The sequence below is a fragment of the Bufo gargarizans genome, chromosome 4 (assembly GCF_014858855.1).
Source record: "Bufo gargarizans isolate SCDJY-AF-19 chromosome 4, ASM1485885v1, whole genome shotgun sequence".
In the NCBI taxonomy this organism is placed as follows: Eukaryota; Metazoa; Chordata; class Amphibia; order Anura; family Bufonidae; genus Bufo; species Bufo gargarizans.
Window position 1 is genome coordinate 454689470 of NC_058083.1, and position 17313 is coordinate 454706782.

Genomic DNA, 17313 nt, shown 5'->3' on the forward strand with positions numbered 1-17313 from the left:
GTCAGTGACATAGAAGTGATGAAAATGTCTGTACAGCACTGTGGAATCTGCAACTCCTGGCGGCCACCCATCATGAAAAGACTTTACATACTGGTCTGCCATCCTGAGAAGACTTTCCCGGCTGCTCCACTTCAATTGTCCGAGGGTGGTCAAGTAAATTGTCTGCCAAGGTTCCTGCAGTACCCTAACCCTCCAGCAGGGCTGATGACCAGTAAAATAAGTGACGGAAGGAGGTCCCAGTGTCCTACAACTAATGGTAGGCTGCTACTACCCCCCCCCCCCCCCCCCCAGTCTACAGGCTCAACACAGCACCCCCTCCCTCGCACGACAGATCAACAACCTCCCCCTCCTCACAGGCAGAACATCTATACCCCCTCCCCCCCGACACGGCTCGACAAACGTATACCCCATCCACACGTATGACACTGCTCCCCACACACACCATCCACACGTATGACACACAGCATCCACATGTATGACACTGCTCGACACACACACCATCCACACGTATGACACAGCTCCATCATTTCTCTGCCAGTCATTTTGCATTGTTAACTCTTTAATGTGACAACAGAAGGTTTATAACAAGCCCAAGGGCACGCTCCCTGCGGTCTGCACAGGGGGCAGGTGGAGACCATGTCTGATACATGTAGAAGGGAGCATGTACATCCTGCACACAAGGAGCCTGATTTATCATATTTATACCCCAGTTTTCTGCATATTTGCAACTTTTTTGCCCCAACTTGCACAAACGATGTTTCTCCTTCGCCAGTTACCCCAAGAGCAGGAGTGAGGGCAGGGAGGGGACGGGTCACGGACTACCGGATGCTGTGCCTAATACGAGGCGTACCCCGCAGGTCAATGATAACGGAGGCCCATAAAGTCTTATTATTGGGGAGGGGCAGCTAGGAAACCAGAAGGCTCAGTCGGACTCTTCATCTTCCTCCTCCAGGTCACTTCCTTTGCTCTCCTCTTCCTATAAAGTAAAACAAAAAGGTGTCTGCCCGCATGTCCATGGGGTCCTTATATCCATGAGCAACATGTATACCACCCTACGAGCGCCTCCTACTCTATATGTAACACGTACACCACCCTACGAGCGCCTACTGCTCCATATCTAACACGTACACCACCCTACGAGCGCCTCCTGCTCCATATGTAACACGTACACCACCCTACGAGCGCCTCCTGCTCTATATGTAACACGTACACCACCCTACGAGCGCCTCCTGCTCCATATGTAACACGTACACCACCCTACGAGGGCCTACTGCTCCATATGTTACACGTACACCACCCTACGAGGGCCTCCTGCTCCATATGTAACACGTACACCACCCTACGAGCACCTCCTACTCTATATGTAACACGTACACCACCCTACGAGGGCCTCCTGCTCCATATGTAACACGTACACCACCCTACGAGTGCCTCCTGCTCCATATGTAACACGTACACCACCCTACGAGCGCCTCCTGCTCCATATGTAACACATACACCACCCTACGAGCGCCTCCTGCTCCATATGTAACACATACACCACCCTACGAGCGCCTCCTGCTCCATATGTTACACGTACACCACCCTACGAGGGCCTCCTGCTCCATATGTAACACGTACACCACCCTACGAGCGCCTCCTGCTCCATGTTACACGTACACCACCCTACGAGGGCCTCCTGCTCCATATGTAACACGTACACCACCCTACGAGCTCCTCCTGCTCCATGTTACACGTACACCACCCTACGAGCACCTCCTGCTCTATATGTAACACATACACCACCCTACGAGCGCCTCCTGCTCCATATGTAACACGTACACCACCCTACGAGGGCCTCCTGCTCCATATGTAACACATACACCACCCTACGAGGGCCTCCTGCTCCATGTTACACGTACACCACCCTACGAGCGCCTCCTGCTCCATATGTAACATGTACACCACCCTACGAGCGCCTCCTGCTCCATATGTAACACGTACACCACCCTACGAGCTCCTCCTGCTCCATGTTACACGTACACCACCCTACGAGCACCTCCTGCTCTATATGTAACACATACACCACCCTACGAGCGCCTCCTGCTCCATATGTAACACGTACACCACCCTACGAGTGCCTACTGCTCCATATGTTACACGTACACCACCCTACGAGGGCCTCCTGCTCCATATGTAACACGTACACCACCCTACGAGCGCCTCCTGCTCCATATGTTACACGTACACCACCCTACGAGCGCCTCCTGCTCCATATGTAACACGTACACCACCCTACGAGGGCCTACTGCTCCATATGTTACACGTACACCACCCTACGAGCGCCTCCTGCTCCATATGTAACACGTACACCACCCTACGAGGGCCTCCTGCTCCATATGTAACACGTACACCACCCTACGAGCGCCTCCTGCTCCATATGTAACACGTACACCACCCTACGAGCTCCTCCTGCTCCATGTTACACGTACACCACCCTACGAGCGCCTCCTGCTCCATATGTAACACGTACACCACCCTACGAGGGCCTACTGCTCCATATGTTACACGTACACCACCCTACGAGCGCCTCCTGCTCCATATGTAACACGTACACCACCCTACGAGGGCCTCCTGCTCCATATGTAACACGTACACCACCCTACGAGCGCCTCCTGCTCCATATGTAACACGTACACCACCCTACGAGGGCCTCCTGCTCCATATGTAACATGTACACCACCCTACGAGCGCCTCCTGCTCTATATGTTACACGTACACCACCCTACGAGGGCCTCCTGCTCCATATGTTACACGTACACCACCCTACGAGCGCCTCCTGCTCTATATGTTACACGTACACCACCCTACGAGGGCCTCCTGCTCCATATGTAACACGTACACCACCCTACGAGCGCCTCCTGCTCTATATGTAACATGTACACCACCCTACGAGCACCTCCTGCTCCATATGTAACACGTACACCACCCTACAAGCACCTCCTGCTCCATATGTAACACGTACACCACCCTACGAGCGCCTCCTGCTCCATGTTACACATACACCACCCTACGAGCGCCTCCTGCTCTATATGTAACATGTACACCACCCTACCGAGCGCCTCCTGCTCCATATGTAACACGTACACCACCCTACGAGCGCCTCCTGCTCTATATGTAACACGTACACCACCCTACGAGGGCCTCCTGCTCCATATGTTACACGTACACCACCCTACGAGGGCCTCCTGCTTCATATGTTACACGTACACCACCCTACGAGGGCCTCCTGCTCCATATGTAACACGTACACCACCCTACGAGCGCCTCCTGCTCCATATGTAACACGTACACCACCCTACGAGCGCCTCCTGCTCCATATGTAACACGTACACCACCCTACGAGCGCCTCCTGCTCCATATGTAACACGTACACCACCCTACGAGCGCCTCCTGCTCCATGTTACACGTACACCACCCTACGAGCGCCTCCTGCTCTATATGTAACATGTACACCACCCTACGAGCGCCTCCTGCTCCATATGTAACACGTACACCACCCTACGAGCGCCTCCTGCTCCATATGTTACACGTACACCACCCTACGAGGGCCTCCTGCTCCATATGTAACACGTACACCACCCTACGAGCGCCTCCTGCTCTATATGTAACATGTACACCACCCTACGAGGGCCTCCTGCTCCATATGTTACACGTACACCACCCTACGAGGGCCTCCTGCTCCATAGTAACACGTACACCACCCTACGAGCGCCTCCTGCTCCATATGTTACACGTACACCACCCTACGAGCGCCTCCTGCTCCATATGTAACACGTACACCACCCTACGAGCTCCTCCTGCTCCATATGTAACACGTACACCACCCTACGAGGGCCTCCTGCTCCATATGTAACACGTACACCACCCTACAAGCACCTCCTGTCCATATGTAACACGTACACCACCCTACGAGCGCCTCCTGCTCCATGTTACACATACACCACCCTACGAGCGCCTCCTGCTCCATATGTTACACGTACACCACCCTACGAGCGCCTCCTGCTCCATATGTAACACGTACACCACCCTACAAGCACCTCCTGCTCCATATGTAACACGTACACCAACCCTACGAGGGCCTCCTGCTCCATATGTAACACGTACACCACCCTACGAGGGCCTCCTGCTCCATATGTAACACGTACACCACCCTACGAGCGCCTCCTGCTCCATATGTAACACGTACACCACCCTACGAGGGCCTCCTGCTCCATATGTAACACGTACACCACCCTACGAGGGCCTCCTGCTCTATATGTAACATGTACACCACCCTACGAGCGCCTCCTGCTCTATATGTAACACATACACCACCCTACGAGGGCCTCCTGCTCCATATGTAACACGTACACCACCCTACGAGTGCCTCCTGCTCCATATGTAACACGTACACCACCCTACGAGCACCTCCTGCTCCATATGTAACACGTACACCACCCTACGAGCGCCTCCTGCTCTATATGTAACACGTACACCACCCTACGAGCGCCTCCTGCTCCATATGTAACACATACACCACCCTACGAGCGCCTCCTGCTCCATGTTACACGTACACCACCTACGAGCGCCTCCTGCTCCATATGTAACACGTACACCACCCTACGAGCGCCTCCTGCTCTATATGTAACACGTACACCACCCTACGAGCGCCTCCTGCTCCATATGTAACACGTACACCACCCTACGAGTGCCTCCTGCTCCATGTTACACGTACACCACCCCTACGAGCGCCTCCTGCTCCATATGTAACACGTACACCACCCTACGAGCGCCTCCTGCTCCATATGTAACACGTACACCACCCTACGAGCGCCTCCTGCTCCATATGTTACACTTACACCACCCTACGAGCGCCTCCTGCTCTATATGTAACATGTACACCACCCTACGAGCGCCTCCTGCTCCATATGTAACACGTACACCACCCCTACGAGCGCCTCCTGCTCTATATGTAACACGTACACCACCCTACGAGGGCCTCCTGCTCCATATGTTACACGTACACCACCCTACGAGGGCCTCCTGCTTCATATGTTACACGTACACCACCCTACGAGGGCCTCCTGCTCCATATGTAACACGTACACCACCCTACTAGCGCCTCCTGCTCCATATGTAACACGTACACCACCCTACGAGCGCCTCCTGCTCCATATGTAACACGTACACCACCCTACGAGCGCCTCCTGCTCCATATGTAACACGTACACCACCCTACGAGCGCCTCCTGCTCCATGTTACACGTACACCACCCTACCGAGCGCCTCCTGCTCTATATGTAACATGTACACCACCCTACGAGCGCCTCCTGCTCCATATGTAACACGTACACCACCCTACGAGCGCCTCCTGCTCATATGTAACACGTACACCACCCTACGAGGGCCTCCTGCTCCCATATGTAACACGTACACCACCCTACGAGCGCCTCCTGCTCCATATGTAACACATACACCACCCTACGAGCGCCTCCTGCTCCATATGTAACACGTACACCACCCTACGAGCGCCTCCTGCTCCATATGTAACACGTACACCCCCTACGAGCGCCTCCTGCTCCATATGTTACACGTACACCCACCCTACGAGGGCCTCCTGCTCCATATGTAACATGTACACCACCCTACGAGCGCCTCCTGCTCTATATGTAACACGTACACCACCCTACGAGGGCCTCCTGCTCCATATGTTACACGTACACCACCCTACGAGGGCCTCCTGCTTCATATGTTACACGTACACCACCCTACGAGGGCCTCCTGCTCCATATGTAACACGTACACCACCCTACGAGCGCCTCCTGCTCCATATGTAACACGTACACCACCCTACGAGCGCCTCCTGCTCCATATGTAACACGTACACCACCCTACGAGGGCCTCCTGCTCCATATGTAACACGTACACCACCCTACGAGCGCCTCCTGCTCCATGTTACACGTACACCACCCTACGAGCGCCTCCTGCTCTATATGTAACATGTACACCACCCTACGAGCGCCTCCTGCTCCATATGTAACACGTACACCACCCTACGAGCGCCTCCTGCTCCATATGTAACACGTACACCACCCTACGAGGGCCTCCTGCTCCATATGTAACACGTACACCACCCTACAAGCTCCTCCTGCTCCATATGTAACACGTACACCACCCTACGAGCGCCTCCTGCTCCATATGTAACACGTACACCACCCCTACGAGCGCCTCCTGCTCCATATGTAACACGTACACCACCCTACGAGCGCCTCCTGCTCCAGATGTAACACATACACCACCCTACGAGCGCCTCCTGCTCCATATGTAACACATACACCACCCTACGAGCGCCTCCTGCTCTATATGTAACACATACACCACCCTACGAGTGCCTCCTGCTCCATTATGTAACACGTACACCACCCTACGAGCGCCTCCTGCTCCATATGTAACATGCTTACTGCCCTAATAGCAGCTCCTGCCCGGTAGTAACACGTTGGCGGAACCCGCCACTGTGCGGCTGCCCCTGTCCTGCACCTGCTCCTCCGGCTCCTCGGGGGGGAGCTGTGACTCTGGATCCTCTTCTGTCTCACTGTCTTGTGACTTCTGTGATAATATTTCCTCCCCCTGAGAAAGTGAACAGATGCAGATTACATGGTGGTCCCAGTTTACCAATATCTGACCGGCGCGGCATACCCTGTGGGACCGCTCTCACCTGGAGGTCTCTGTTTTTGAGGTTGCCCAGCCAGAACGCCTCCTGGCAGTTGTTGAGGACCAGCATGGCTTTCACCCGGTACACGAACATCTCCAGAGTCTTCTTCAGCTGTGGCACGTGTGTTGTTAGACCGGTGTCCTGATGGATCTGAAGAGAAGGAAACCTCTCAGATACTGAAAGAAGGCCAACACATGGCACGACACCAACCTGGCTGACACCTACTTTGGAGTGACCGCACATGTGGTGAAGTTGCCGGGTGCATAACTGTAGGATTTTCAGTAAACTCTGCACATCGTCCTGTAAAACAGGCAAAGAAAATAAAATTGGGGGTCATTCAGCACATCCCAGTGCACGTCGCCATGGCTGAAAGCACAAAACAACCAATGCACCAGCGCTCCGCAAACACTATAATAAAGTAAATACAGTCGTGCCGCACTCACGATGTAAAACGCTAATGCTGCGTTATAAATGCGAGATGCACATCGTCCTGTAGAACATGCCATCAATAGGCTGACCACGGAGGGCAGGCAGCCTTTCCCCTATATAACTCACCCGATGCTTCTTAAAACAGCAGTCCAGAAGAGGCATCCCGACCCTCAGGAACGTCTCCACAAACTGGCGGCCATACTGCCGGGAAAGACAGAAGTGACAGTAAACCACTGGGTGCCAGCAATAGGGAAGGACTAGAAAAGAGAGACAGGACAAGCCGCGATGGAGTGAGAAGACCTCCGCACCTTCAGGCAGGTAATCAGCATGGGACGACTGTCAAACACCTGCGGAGGAAGAGACACCAACCTCAGTCTTCAGCACTACTAGAAGCCCCGAGGGTCAGACCGCAGCACTCACCTTAATCAGGTTGACGAGAATGTGGAAATTCCTGACCGCCAGACTCCAGCACAGAAGCCGCTCCGCGTGTACCTGTAAGACACAGGGTGACTCTACGTGATGGGACCTTCTGTGAAGGACCCCTGGAATAAGAGGGGAATCTGGAAATGCTAGGACTGGCCCGACAGCATGGCGGACGCCAGCACTAGGACTGGAAGACACCGCAGCACGTATGACACAGTTACAGGGCGGGCGGCATCTGCACAACCATGTGCCGACAACAGCCCCAGAGGGCCAGGACTATAGCGCTGGGGTCACTAAGGTTAGGGTGCCCAGACCTAGCCACTTACTGCCCAACATATCCCTGCAGACCCAAGAATTAAAGGGAAAGTGGCGGCTCCTAAAGGGGCGGTCCTCACTGCACAGGGCCTGCCAGATGCTTCCCCCACAGCTCCAGGACCACAGACTCAGCCACTTACCTGTCCGTCAGCCCTTGTCCCAGCAGGAATGTTCCTCACATATTTCTCCAACTTGTTCATCAGGACACGGAAGAAAACCACAAATGTTTGCCTGAAAAGAAGAGAAGTCCTGATACCAAGTGCCACCACCGGAGGCCGTATACCGGGCCCTATACCAGGGGGACAGCGGACAGTCCGGGCCCTATACCAGGCGGACAGCGGACAGTCCGGGCCCTATAGCAGGGGGACAGCGGACAGTCCGAGCCATATAACGGGCACTACAGGGGGACAGCGGACAGTCCGGGCCCTATAGCAGTGGTACGGCGGACAGTCCGGGCCCTATAACGGGCACTACAGGGGAACAGCAGACAGTCCGGGCCCCATAGCAGGGGGACAGCGGACAGTCCGAGCCATATAACGGGCACTACAGGGGAACAGCGGACAGTCCGGGCCCTATAGCAGTGGTACGGCGGACAGTCCGGGCCCTATAACGGGCACTACAGGGGGACAGCGGACAGTCCGGGCCCTATAGCAGTGGTACGGCGGACAGTCCGAGCCATATAACGGGCACTACAGGGGGACAGCGGACAGTCCGGGCCCTATAGCAGTGGTACGGCGGACAGTCCGAGCCATATAACGGGCACTACAGGGGGACAGCGGACAGTCCGGGCCCTATAGCAGGGGGACAGCGGACAGTCCGAGCCATATAACGGGCACTACAGGGGGACAGCGGACAGTCCGCGCCTGTGGTTCGCCTACCTGGTCAGAGTGGGATATGTAGATGAATGTCCGTCTTTGGCCGCGTTCATCAGCTCAGACACTCCTGCTCCACAGATTTCTTCGATGGCTTTTGGGACATCGGCGTACTCCAGGTAGATACTGGAACACACAGTGCAGCCCCCATCACACGGTGCAGGGGAGCCCCCTAGTGGCCACGCGTGGGCTCTGTCACTCACCATAACAGGCTCTGTAGGGCCTCATTAAACCTGATGCCTCTCTCACGCTCCCCGTTGGGCTGGATCCAGGACTGGCACAGAAAACCTTTCACAATGGAGGCTGTTTCCAAAAGAAGGACAATGAATGGCACGTACATCGCAATGAGCGCTAAATGAAGGGTGGCGCCGTGCATACCGGTACTGCTGCGGTACTGCGCGGCGTCCGTCTTCTCCATCAGCGCAATCAGCAGCTGCGTTAGGCTCAGGGCGGCAGAGATTGTGGGGACGCTGCTGCACAGGTTCTGGAAGTAGCTGACACTGTGGCTGAGAGGAAAAGGGCATCAGCAGAGGGCGCAGCAGTGAGAGCGGACGTGGGACACGCGATACATACCGGACCTGCTCCTCCAGGTCCACCGACGGGTCCGACTCCTTTATTCTGTGTGCGAACACCGCCAGCGCCGACTTCCACAGATTCCTGTTCTCATGCTGTAAAAAGCCATTCCTGAAAGAAGAGGTGAGTGATATCAGCCGCGGTGCCAGGCCCCACACGTATGACGAGAGCGCGCCACATACCAGGACAAGAGAGCGTGGAAAATCTGCAGGAGCAAATGGTAGCAGGAGGCCATGTGCTGGTGCTCCTTCACGTCCAGCCCCGCAGCACCCACCACACCGGGACCCTCAGCTAGGAACGTCTGCCGAAGAGAAGGAGCAGTGAGCAATGTCCACGCTCAGCACATGTAACGTGCCACGTGATCAGCACATGTAAGCCCTCACATCACAGGATGCCGCGTGCCACGAGATCAGCACATGCAAGACCTCACATCACAGGATGCCGCGTGCCACGAGATCAGCACATGTAAGACCTCACATCACAGGATGCCGCGTGCCACGAGATCAGCACATGTAAGACCTCACATCACAGGATGCCGCGTGCCACGAGATCAGTACATGCAAGACCTCACATCACAGGATGCCGCGTGCCACGAGATCAGCACATGTAAGCCCTCACATCACAGGATGCCGGGTGCCACGAGATCAGTATATGTAAGACCTCACATCACAGGATGCCGCGTGCCACGAGATCAGTACATGCAAGACCTCACATCACAGGATGCCGCGTGCCACGAGATCAGCACATGTAAGCCCTCACATCACAGGATGCCAGGTGCCACGTAATCAGCACATGTAAGCCCTCACATCACAGGATGCCAGGTGCCACGAGATCAGTATATGTAAGACCTCACATCACAGGATGCAGTGTGCCACGAGATCAGTACATGTAAGACCTCACATCACAGGATGCCAGGTGCCACGAGATCAGTACATGTAAGACCTCACATCACAGGATGCCGCGTGCCACGAGATCAGTACATGTAAGACCTCACATCACAGGATGCCGCGTGCCACGAGATCAGTACATGTAAGACCTCACATCACAGGATGCCGGGTGCCACGAGATCAGCACATGTGAGACCTCACATCACAGGATGCCGCGTGCCACGAGATCAGTATATGTAAGACCTCACATCACAGGATGCCGCGTGCCACGAGATCAGTACATGTAAGACCTCACATCACAGGATGCCGGGTGCCACGAGATCAGCACATGTGAGACCTCACATCACAGGATGCCGCGTGCCACGAGATCAGCACATGTAAGACCTGACATCACAGGATGCCGTGTGCCACGAGATCAGTATATGTAAGACCTCACATCACAGGATGCAGTGTGCCACGAGATCAGTATATGTAAGACCTCACATCACAGGATGCCGGGTGCCACGAGATCAGCACATGTGAGACCTCACATCACAGGATGCCGCGTGCCACGAGATCAGTACATGTAAGACCTCACATCACAGGATGCCGTGTGCCACGAGATCAGTATATGTATAACCTCACATCACAGGATGCAGTGTGCCAGGTGATCTCATGTGGCACATAAAATCTGCGCATTATATAATATATAGATCCCGCTGTGCAGGTGCCAATCAGGACAAGGTGACTATGGGGAAACGATCGAGAAGGATGGTTCCTAATGCCGCGCTCGCCAGTACCTGGAAGTAGTGGTGCACGTTCTCCACATGGCTGCACAGCGGGGTCAGGAGCCCGACAACCACTTCTGCCACGTCTTGAGGCGTCCTCTGGCGCAGATGGGAGAACTCTGAGCCCTTCGTGTCCTTCACCTGCACAACAGGAAGATTAAATCCACACACATGTTAAAGAGCAGCCGCGTGCGTGTCCGGGACTTTATATACTGTGCCGCCAGGTATATGCCCTAACAGTATATAGACCGCCCCGTACATTATAGAAAAATATATATATATATATATATATATATATTACACACACACACACACACACACACACACACACACACACACATATACATACATACATACATACATACACACACACACATACAGACCCCCGTGCTAGGGATCGACCGATTATCAGTTTTACTGATATTAATCGGCTGATATTAAGGAATTTGAACGTTATCGGCATCTATTTTGCCAATATTGCGATAACGTATGGGGATCAAGGATCGCCCTGTGTCAGCGCTCTCTGTGTTCCCTCAGCAGCACAAGAGAGAAGGAAGCAGAGTCTCCTCCCCCTGTGCCGCTGCTGCCACCAATGAGAGGAGGGAGGAGAAGAGGAGCTGTGGCCGCTGCTGCCACCAATGAGAGGAGGGAGGAGAAGAGGAGCTGTGGCCGCTGCTGCCACCAATGAGAGGAGGGAGGAGAAGAGGAGCTGTGGCCGCTGCTGCCACCAATGAGAGGAGGGAGGAGAAGAGGAGCTGTGGCCGCTGCTGCCACCAATGAGAGGAGGGAGAAGAGGAGCTGTGGCCACTGCGCCACCAATGAGAGGAGGGAGGAGAAGAGGAGCTGTGGCCGCTGCTGCCACCAATGAGAGGAGGGAGGAGAAGAGGAGCTGTGGCCGCTGCTGCCACCAATGAGAGGAGGGAGGAGAAGAGGAGCTGTGGCCGCTGCTGCCACCAATGAGAGGAGGGAGAAGAGGAGCTGTGGCCACTGCGCCACCAATGAGAGGAGGGAGGAGAAGAGGAGCTGTGGCCGCTGCTGCCACCAATGAGAGGAGGGAGGAGAAGAGGAGCTGTGGCCGCTGCTGCCACCAATGAGAGGAGGGAGGAGAAGAGGAGCTGTGGCCGCTGCTGCCACCAATGAGAGGAGGGAGGAGAAGAGGAGCTGTGGCCGCTGCGCCACCAATGAGAGGAGGGAGAAGAGGAGCTGTGGCAGCTGCTGCCACCAATGAGAGGAGGGAGGAGAAGAGGAGCTGTGGCCGCTGCTGCCACCAATGAGAGGAGGAGAAGAGGAGCTGTGGCCACTGCGCCACCAATGAGAGGAAGGAGGAGAAGAGGAGCTGTGGCCGCTGCTGCCACCAATGAGAGGAGGGAGGAGAAGAGGAGCTGTGGCCACTGCGCCACCAATGAGAGGAGGAAGGAGAAGAGGAGCTGTGGCAGCTGCTGCCACCAATGAGAGGAGGGAGGAGAAGAGGAGCTGTGGCCGCTGCTACCACCAATGAGAGGAGGGAGGAGAAGAGGAGCTGTGGCCACTGCGCCACCAATGAGAGGAGGGAGGAGAAGAGGAGCTGTGGCCGCTTCTGCCACCAATGAGAGGGAGGAAGGAGAAGAGGAGCTGTGGCCGCTGCTACCACCAATGAGAGGAGGGAGGAGAAGAGGAGCTGTGGCCACTGCGCCACCAATGAGAGGAGGGAGGAGAAGAGGAGCTGTGGCCGCTTCTGCCACCAATGAGAGGGAGGAAGGAGAAGAAGAGGAGCTGTGGCCGCTGCTACCACCAATGAGAGGAGGGAGGAGAAGAGGAGCTGTGGCCGCTGCTACCACCAATGAGAGGAGGGAGGAGAAGAGGAGCTGTGGCCGCTGCTGCCACCAATGAGAGGAGGGAGGAGAAGAGGAGCTGTGGCCACTGTGCCACCAATGAGAGGGAGGAAGGAGAAGAGGAGCTGTGGCCACTGCGCCACCAATGAGAGGAGGGAGGAGCTGTGGCCGCTGCTACCACCAATGAGAGGAGGGAGGAGAAGAGGAGTTGTGGCCACTGCGCCACCAATGAGAGGAGGAAGGAGAAGAGGAGCTGTGGCCGCTTCTGCCACCAATGAGAGGGAGGAAGGAGAAAAGGAGCTGTGGCCGCTGCTACCACCAATAAGAGGGAGGAGGAGATGTGGCCACTGCGCCACCAATGAGAGGAGGGAGGAGAAGAGGAGCTGTGGCCACTGCGCCACCAATGAGACGAGAAAGGAGAAGAGGAGCTGTGGCCACTGTGCCACCAATGAGAGGGAGGAAGGGGAAGAGGAGCTGTGGCAACTGCGCCACCAATGAAGATAACTCATTAATTCATACACAGGAGGCGGGAGCTGGCTGCAGAGTCACATAGCCTGCTCCAGATCTCTATGACAAGTAGTTGTGATCTGCACCCCTCAGGTGCCCCCCCCCACCCAAGCCCATCCTCAGTGGCAGCTCCCATCAGAGCCCCAGCAGTGTAAGCCTGGGGCTCCGATCAGTTACCATGGCGACCAGGACGCTCCTGAAGCTCTGGCTGCCATGGTAACCTCCCTGCTGCGGTGTGTACTATGCACAGGACAGCAGGGAGAGTGTGAGGTCCTATTCACCCTGATAGAGCTCTGTCAGGGTGCATAGGACAAGGGTTCTAGTCCCTAAGAGGGTTAAAAGTTAGTAAACCCCCCCCCCCCCCCGTGCCGCTGCTGCCACCAATGAGAGGAGGGAGGAGAAGAGGAGCTGTGGCCGCTGCTGCCACCAATGAGAGGAGGGAGGAGAAGAGGAGCTGTGGCCGTTGCTACCACCAATGAGAGGAGGGAGGAGAAGAGGAGCTGTGGCCACTGCGCCACCAATGAGAGGAGGAAGGAGAAGAGGAGCTGTGGCCGCTTCTGCCACCAATGAGAGGGAGGAAGGAGAAGAGGAGCTGTGGCCACTGCGCCACCAATGAGAGGGAGGAAGGAGAAGAGGAGCTGTGGCCGCTACCACCAATGAGAGGAGGGAGGAGTTGTGGCCACTGTGCCACCAATGAGAGGGAGAAAGGAGAAGAGGAGCTGTGGCCACTGTGCCACCAATGAGAGGGAGAAAGGAGAAGAGGAGCTGTGGCCGCTGCTACCACCAATGAGAGGAGGGAGAAGAGGAGTTGTGGCCACTGCGCCACCAATGAGAGGAGGGAGGAGAAGAGGAGCTGTGGCCACTGTGCCACCAATGAGAGGGAGGAAGGAGAAGAGGAGCTGTGGCCACTGCACCACCAATGTCTAATACTGGGGTTGGGGGTTGTTGGGGCACACTGCGCCACCAATGAAGAGAACTCTCATTAATTCATACACAGGAGGCGGGAGCTGGCTGCAGAGTCACATAGCCTGCTCCAGATCTCTATGACAAGTAGCTGTGATCTGCACCCCTCAGGTGCCCCCCCCCACCCAAGCCATTGGAAAGAGGCTTCATCGGAGAATATGACTTTGCCCCAGTCCTCAGCAGTCCATTCACCATATTTTCTGCAGAAGATCAATCTGTCCCTGATGTTTTTTTGGAGAGAAGTGGCTTCTTTGCTGCCCTTCTTGACACCAGGCCATCTTCCAAAAGTCTTCACCTCACTGTGCGTGCAGATGCGCTCACACCTGCCTGCTGCCATTCCTGAGCAAGCGCTGCACTGGTGGCACTCCGATCCCGCAGCTGAATCCTCTTTAGGAGACCATGCTGGACTTTCCTGGACGCCCTGAAGCCTTCTTAACAAGAATTGAACCTCTTTCCTTGAAGTTCTTGATGATCCTATAAATTGTTGATTGAGGTGCAATCTTAGTAGCCACAATATCCTTGCCTGTGAAGCCATTCTTATGCAACGCAATGATGGCTGCACGCGTTTCTTTGCAGGTCACCATGGTTAACAATGGAAGAACAATGATTTCAAGCATCACCCTCCTTTTAACAGGTCAAGTCTGCCATTTTACCCAATCAGCCTGACATAATGATCTCCAGCCTTGTGCTCGTCAACATTCTCACCTGAGTAACAAGACGATTACCGAAATGATCTCAGCAGGTCCTTTAATGACAGCAATGAAATGCAGTGGAAATTTTTTTTTGGGATTAAGTTAATTTTCATGGCAAATAAGGACTATGCATTTCATCTGATCCCTCTTCATAACACTCTGGAGTAGATGCAAATTGCTATTAGAAAAACTTAAAAGGGATTCTGTCATCAGATTTTACCCCTATAACCTAAAAATATCCTCATGTCCGGCCTAAGAAGAAGAATCCTAAGCTGGCCTTATTAAACCTCACTGAGGCTCTATTTGTCCAAAAAACTGGTTTTTATAACCTGCCAATCACTTACTTAAGGTGCCCAAGGGGAGGTCCGTTAATACAGGGTGCCCGTCCGCACCCCTCACCGTCCGGTGCCCAGCGCAGTCTTCCGTCTTCATCGCCGCCTTCTACAGCTCAGCGCCGCCTCTGCAATCCTCCCGTCCCTTTGCCAGATCCCGCGCCTGCGCACTAGGCTCGGCCTGATGCGCCCGTGCGGACTCCTGGCAGCGGCTTCATTGAGCAAAGTGCGCATGCGCCGGCGTGATGCGCACTTCGCTCAACCCTAAAATGACCTGCAGATTGGCTGAGCTTAGCGCGCAGGCGCGGTATCTGGCAGAGGGACGGGGAGGATTGCTGAGGCGGTGCTGAGCTGTAGAAGGCGGCGCTGAAGACAGGGAAGGCCGCGATGAAGACGGAAGGCAGCGAGGGGTGCGGACGGGCACCCTGTATTAACGGACCTCCCCTTGGGCACCTTAAGTAAGTGATTGGCAGGTTATAAAAACCTGTTTTTTGGACAAATAGAGCCTCAGTGAGGTTTAATAAGGCCAGCTTAGGATTCTTCTTCTTAGTCCGGACATGAGGATATCTTTAGGTTATAGGGGTAAAATCTGATGACAGAATCCCTTTAAGCAGCAACTTTTCCAATATTTATGTAATTCTCAAAACTTTTCGCCACGACTGTATATAATTTCTACAGTCCCCCTACCCCAGTACTGTATATAATATCTACAGACCGACTACCCCGGTACACACACACATACAGACCCCCGTGCTAGGGATCGACCGATTATCAGTTTTACTGATATTAATCGGCTGATATTAAGGAATTTGAACGTTATCGGCATCTATTTTGCCAATATTGCGATAACGTATGGGGATCAAGGATCGCCCTGTGTCAGCGCTCTCTGTGTTCCCTCAGCAGCACAAGAGAGAAGGAAGCAGAGTCTCCTCCCCCTGTGCCGCTGCTGCCACCAATGAGAGGAGGGAGGAGAAGAGGAGCTGTGGCCGCTGCTGCCACCAATGAGAGGAGGGAGGAGAAGAGGAGCTGTGGCCGCTGCTGCCACCAATGAGAGGAGGGAGAAGAGGAGCTGTGGCCGCTGCGCCACCAATGAGAGGAGGGAGGAGAAGAGGAGCTGTGGCCGCTGCTGCCACCAATGAGAGGAGGGAGGAGAAGAGGAGCTGTGGCCGCTGCTGCCACCAATGAGAGGAGGGAGGAGAAGAGGAGCTGTGGCCGCTGCTGCCACCAATGAGAGGAGGGAGGAGAAGAGGAGCTGTGGCCGCTGCTGCCACCAATGAGAGGAGGGAGGAGAAGAGGAGGGAGGAGAAGAGGAGCTGTGGCCGCTGCGCCACCAATGAGAGGAGGGAGAAGAGGAGCTGTGGCAGCTGCTGCCACCAATGAGAGGAGGGAGGAGAAGAGGAGCTGTGGCCACTGCTGCCACCAATGAGAGGAGGAGAAGAGGAGCTGTGGCCACTGCGCCACCAATGAGAGGAAGGAGGAGAAGAGGAGCTGTGGCCGCTGCTGCCACCAATGAGAGGAGGGAGGAGAAGAGGAGCTGTGGCCACTGCGCCACCAATGAGAGGAGGAAGGAGAAGAGGAGCTGTGGCAGCTGCTGCCACCAATGAGAGGAGGGAGGAGAAGAGGAGCTGTGGCCGCTGCTACCACCAATGAGAGGAGGGAGGAGAAGAGGAGCTGTGGCCACTGCGCCACCAATGAGAGAAGGGAGGAGAAGAGGAGCTGTGGCCGCTTCTGCCACCAATGAGAGGGAGGAAGGAGAAGAGGAGCTGTGGCCGCTGCTACCACCAATGAGAGGAGGGAGGAGAAGAGGAGCTGTGGCCACTGCGCCACCAATGAGAGGAGGGAGGAGAAGAGGAGCTGTGGCCGCTTCTGCCACCAATGAGAGGGAGGAAGGAGAAGAGGAGCTGTGGCCGCTGCTACCACCAATGAGAGGGAGGAAGGAGAAGAGGAGCTGTGGCCGCTGCTACCACCAATGAGAGGGAGGAAGGAGAAGAGGAGCTGTGGCCGCTGCTA

At 55.2% G+C, this 17313-nt stretch overlaps 1 protein-coding gene across 4 annotated transcripts in view; it reads right to left on the minus strand.

Annotated features, from left to right (window-relative positions):
• Positions 1–538: 538 nt before the first annotated feature.
• The window catches only part of FANCD2 (FA complementation group D2), an 85283-nt gene continuing 68508 nt past the window's right edge, over positions 539–17313 (minus strand). For 3 of the 4 annotated variants that reach the window (XM_044290285.1, XM_044290284.1, XM_044290288.1), the window contains 14 exons: positions 11011–11139; positions 9527–9645; positions 9345–9455; positions 9150–9277; positions 8975–9074; positions 8778–8897; positions 8040–8130; positions 7582–7653; positions 7470–7508; positions 7288–7362; positions 6958–7032; positions 6736–6882; positions 6558–6647; positions 539–976 (listed from right to left, as the gene is read on the minus strand). In XM_044290285.1, coding sequence (XP_044146220.1) covers positions 923–976; positions 6558–6647; positions 6736–6882; positions 6958–7032; positions 7288–7362; positions 7470–7508; positions 7582–7653; positions 8040–8130; positions 8778–8897; positions 8975–9074; positions 9150–9277; positions 9345–9455; positions 9527–9645; positions 11011–11139 — 1350 coding nt within the window. In that variant the 3' untranslated portion in view covers positions 539–922. The remainder of the gene's footprint in view (positions 977–6557; positions 6648–6735; positions 6883–6957; positions 7033–7287; positions 7363–7469; positions 7509–7581; positions 7654–8039; positions 8131–8777; positions 8898–8974; positions 9075–9149; positions 9278–9344; positions 9456–9526; positions 9646–11010; positions 11140–17313) is intronic. The other variant, XM_044290287.1, reaches the window with a different exon arrangement.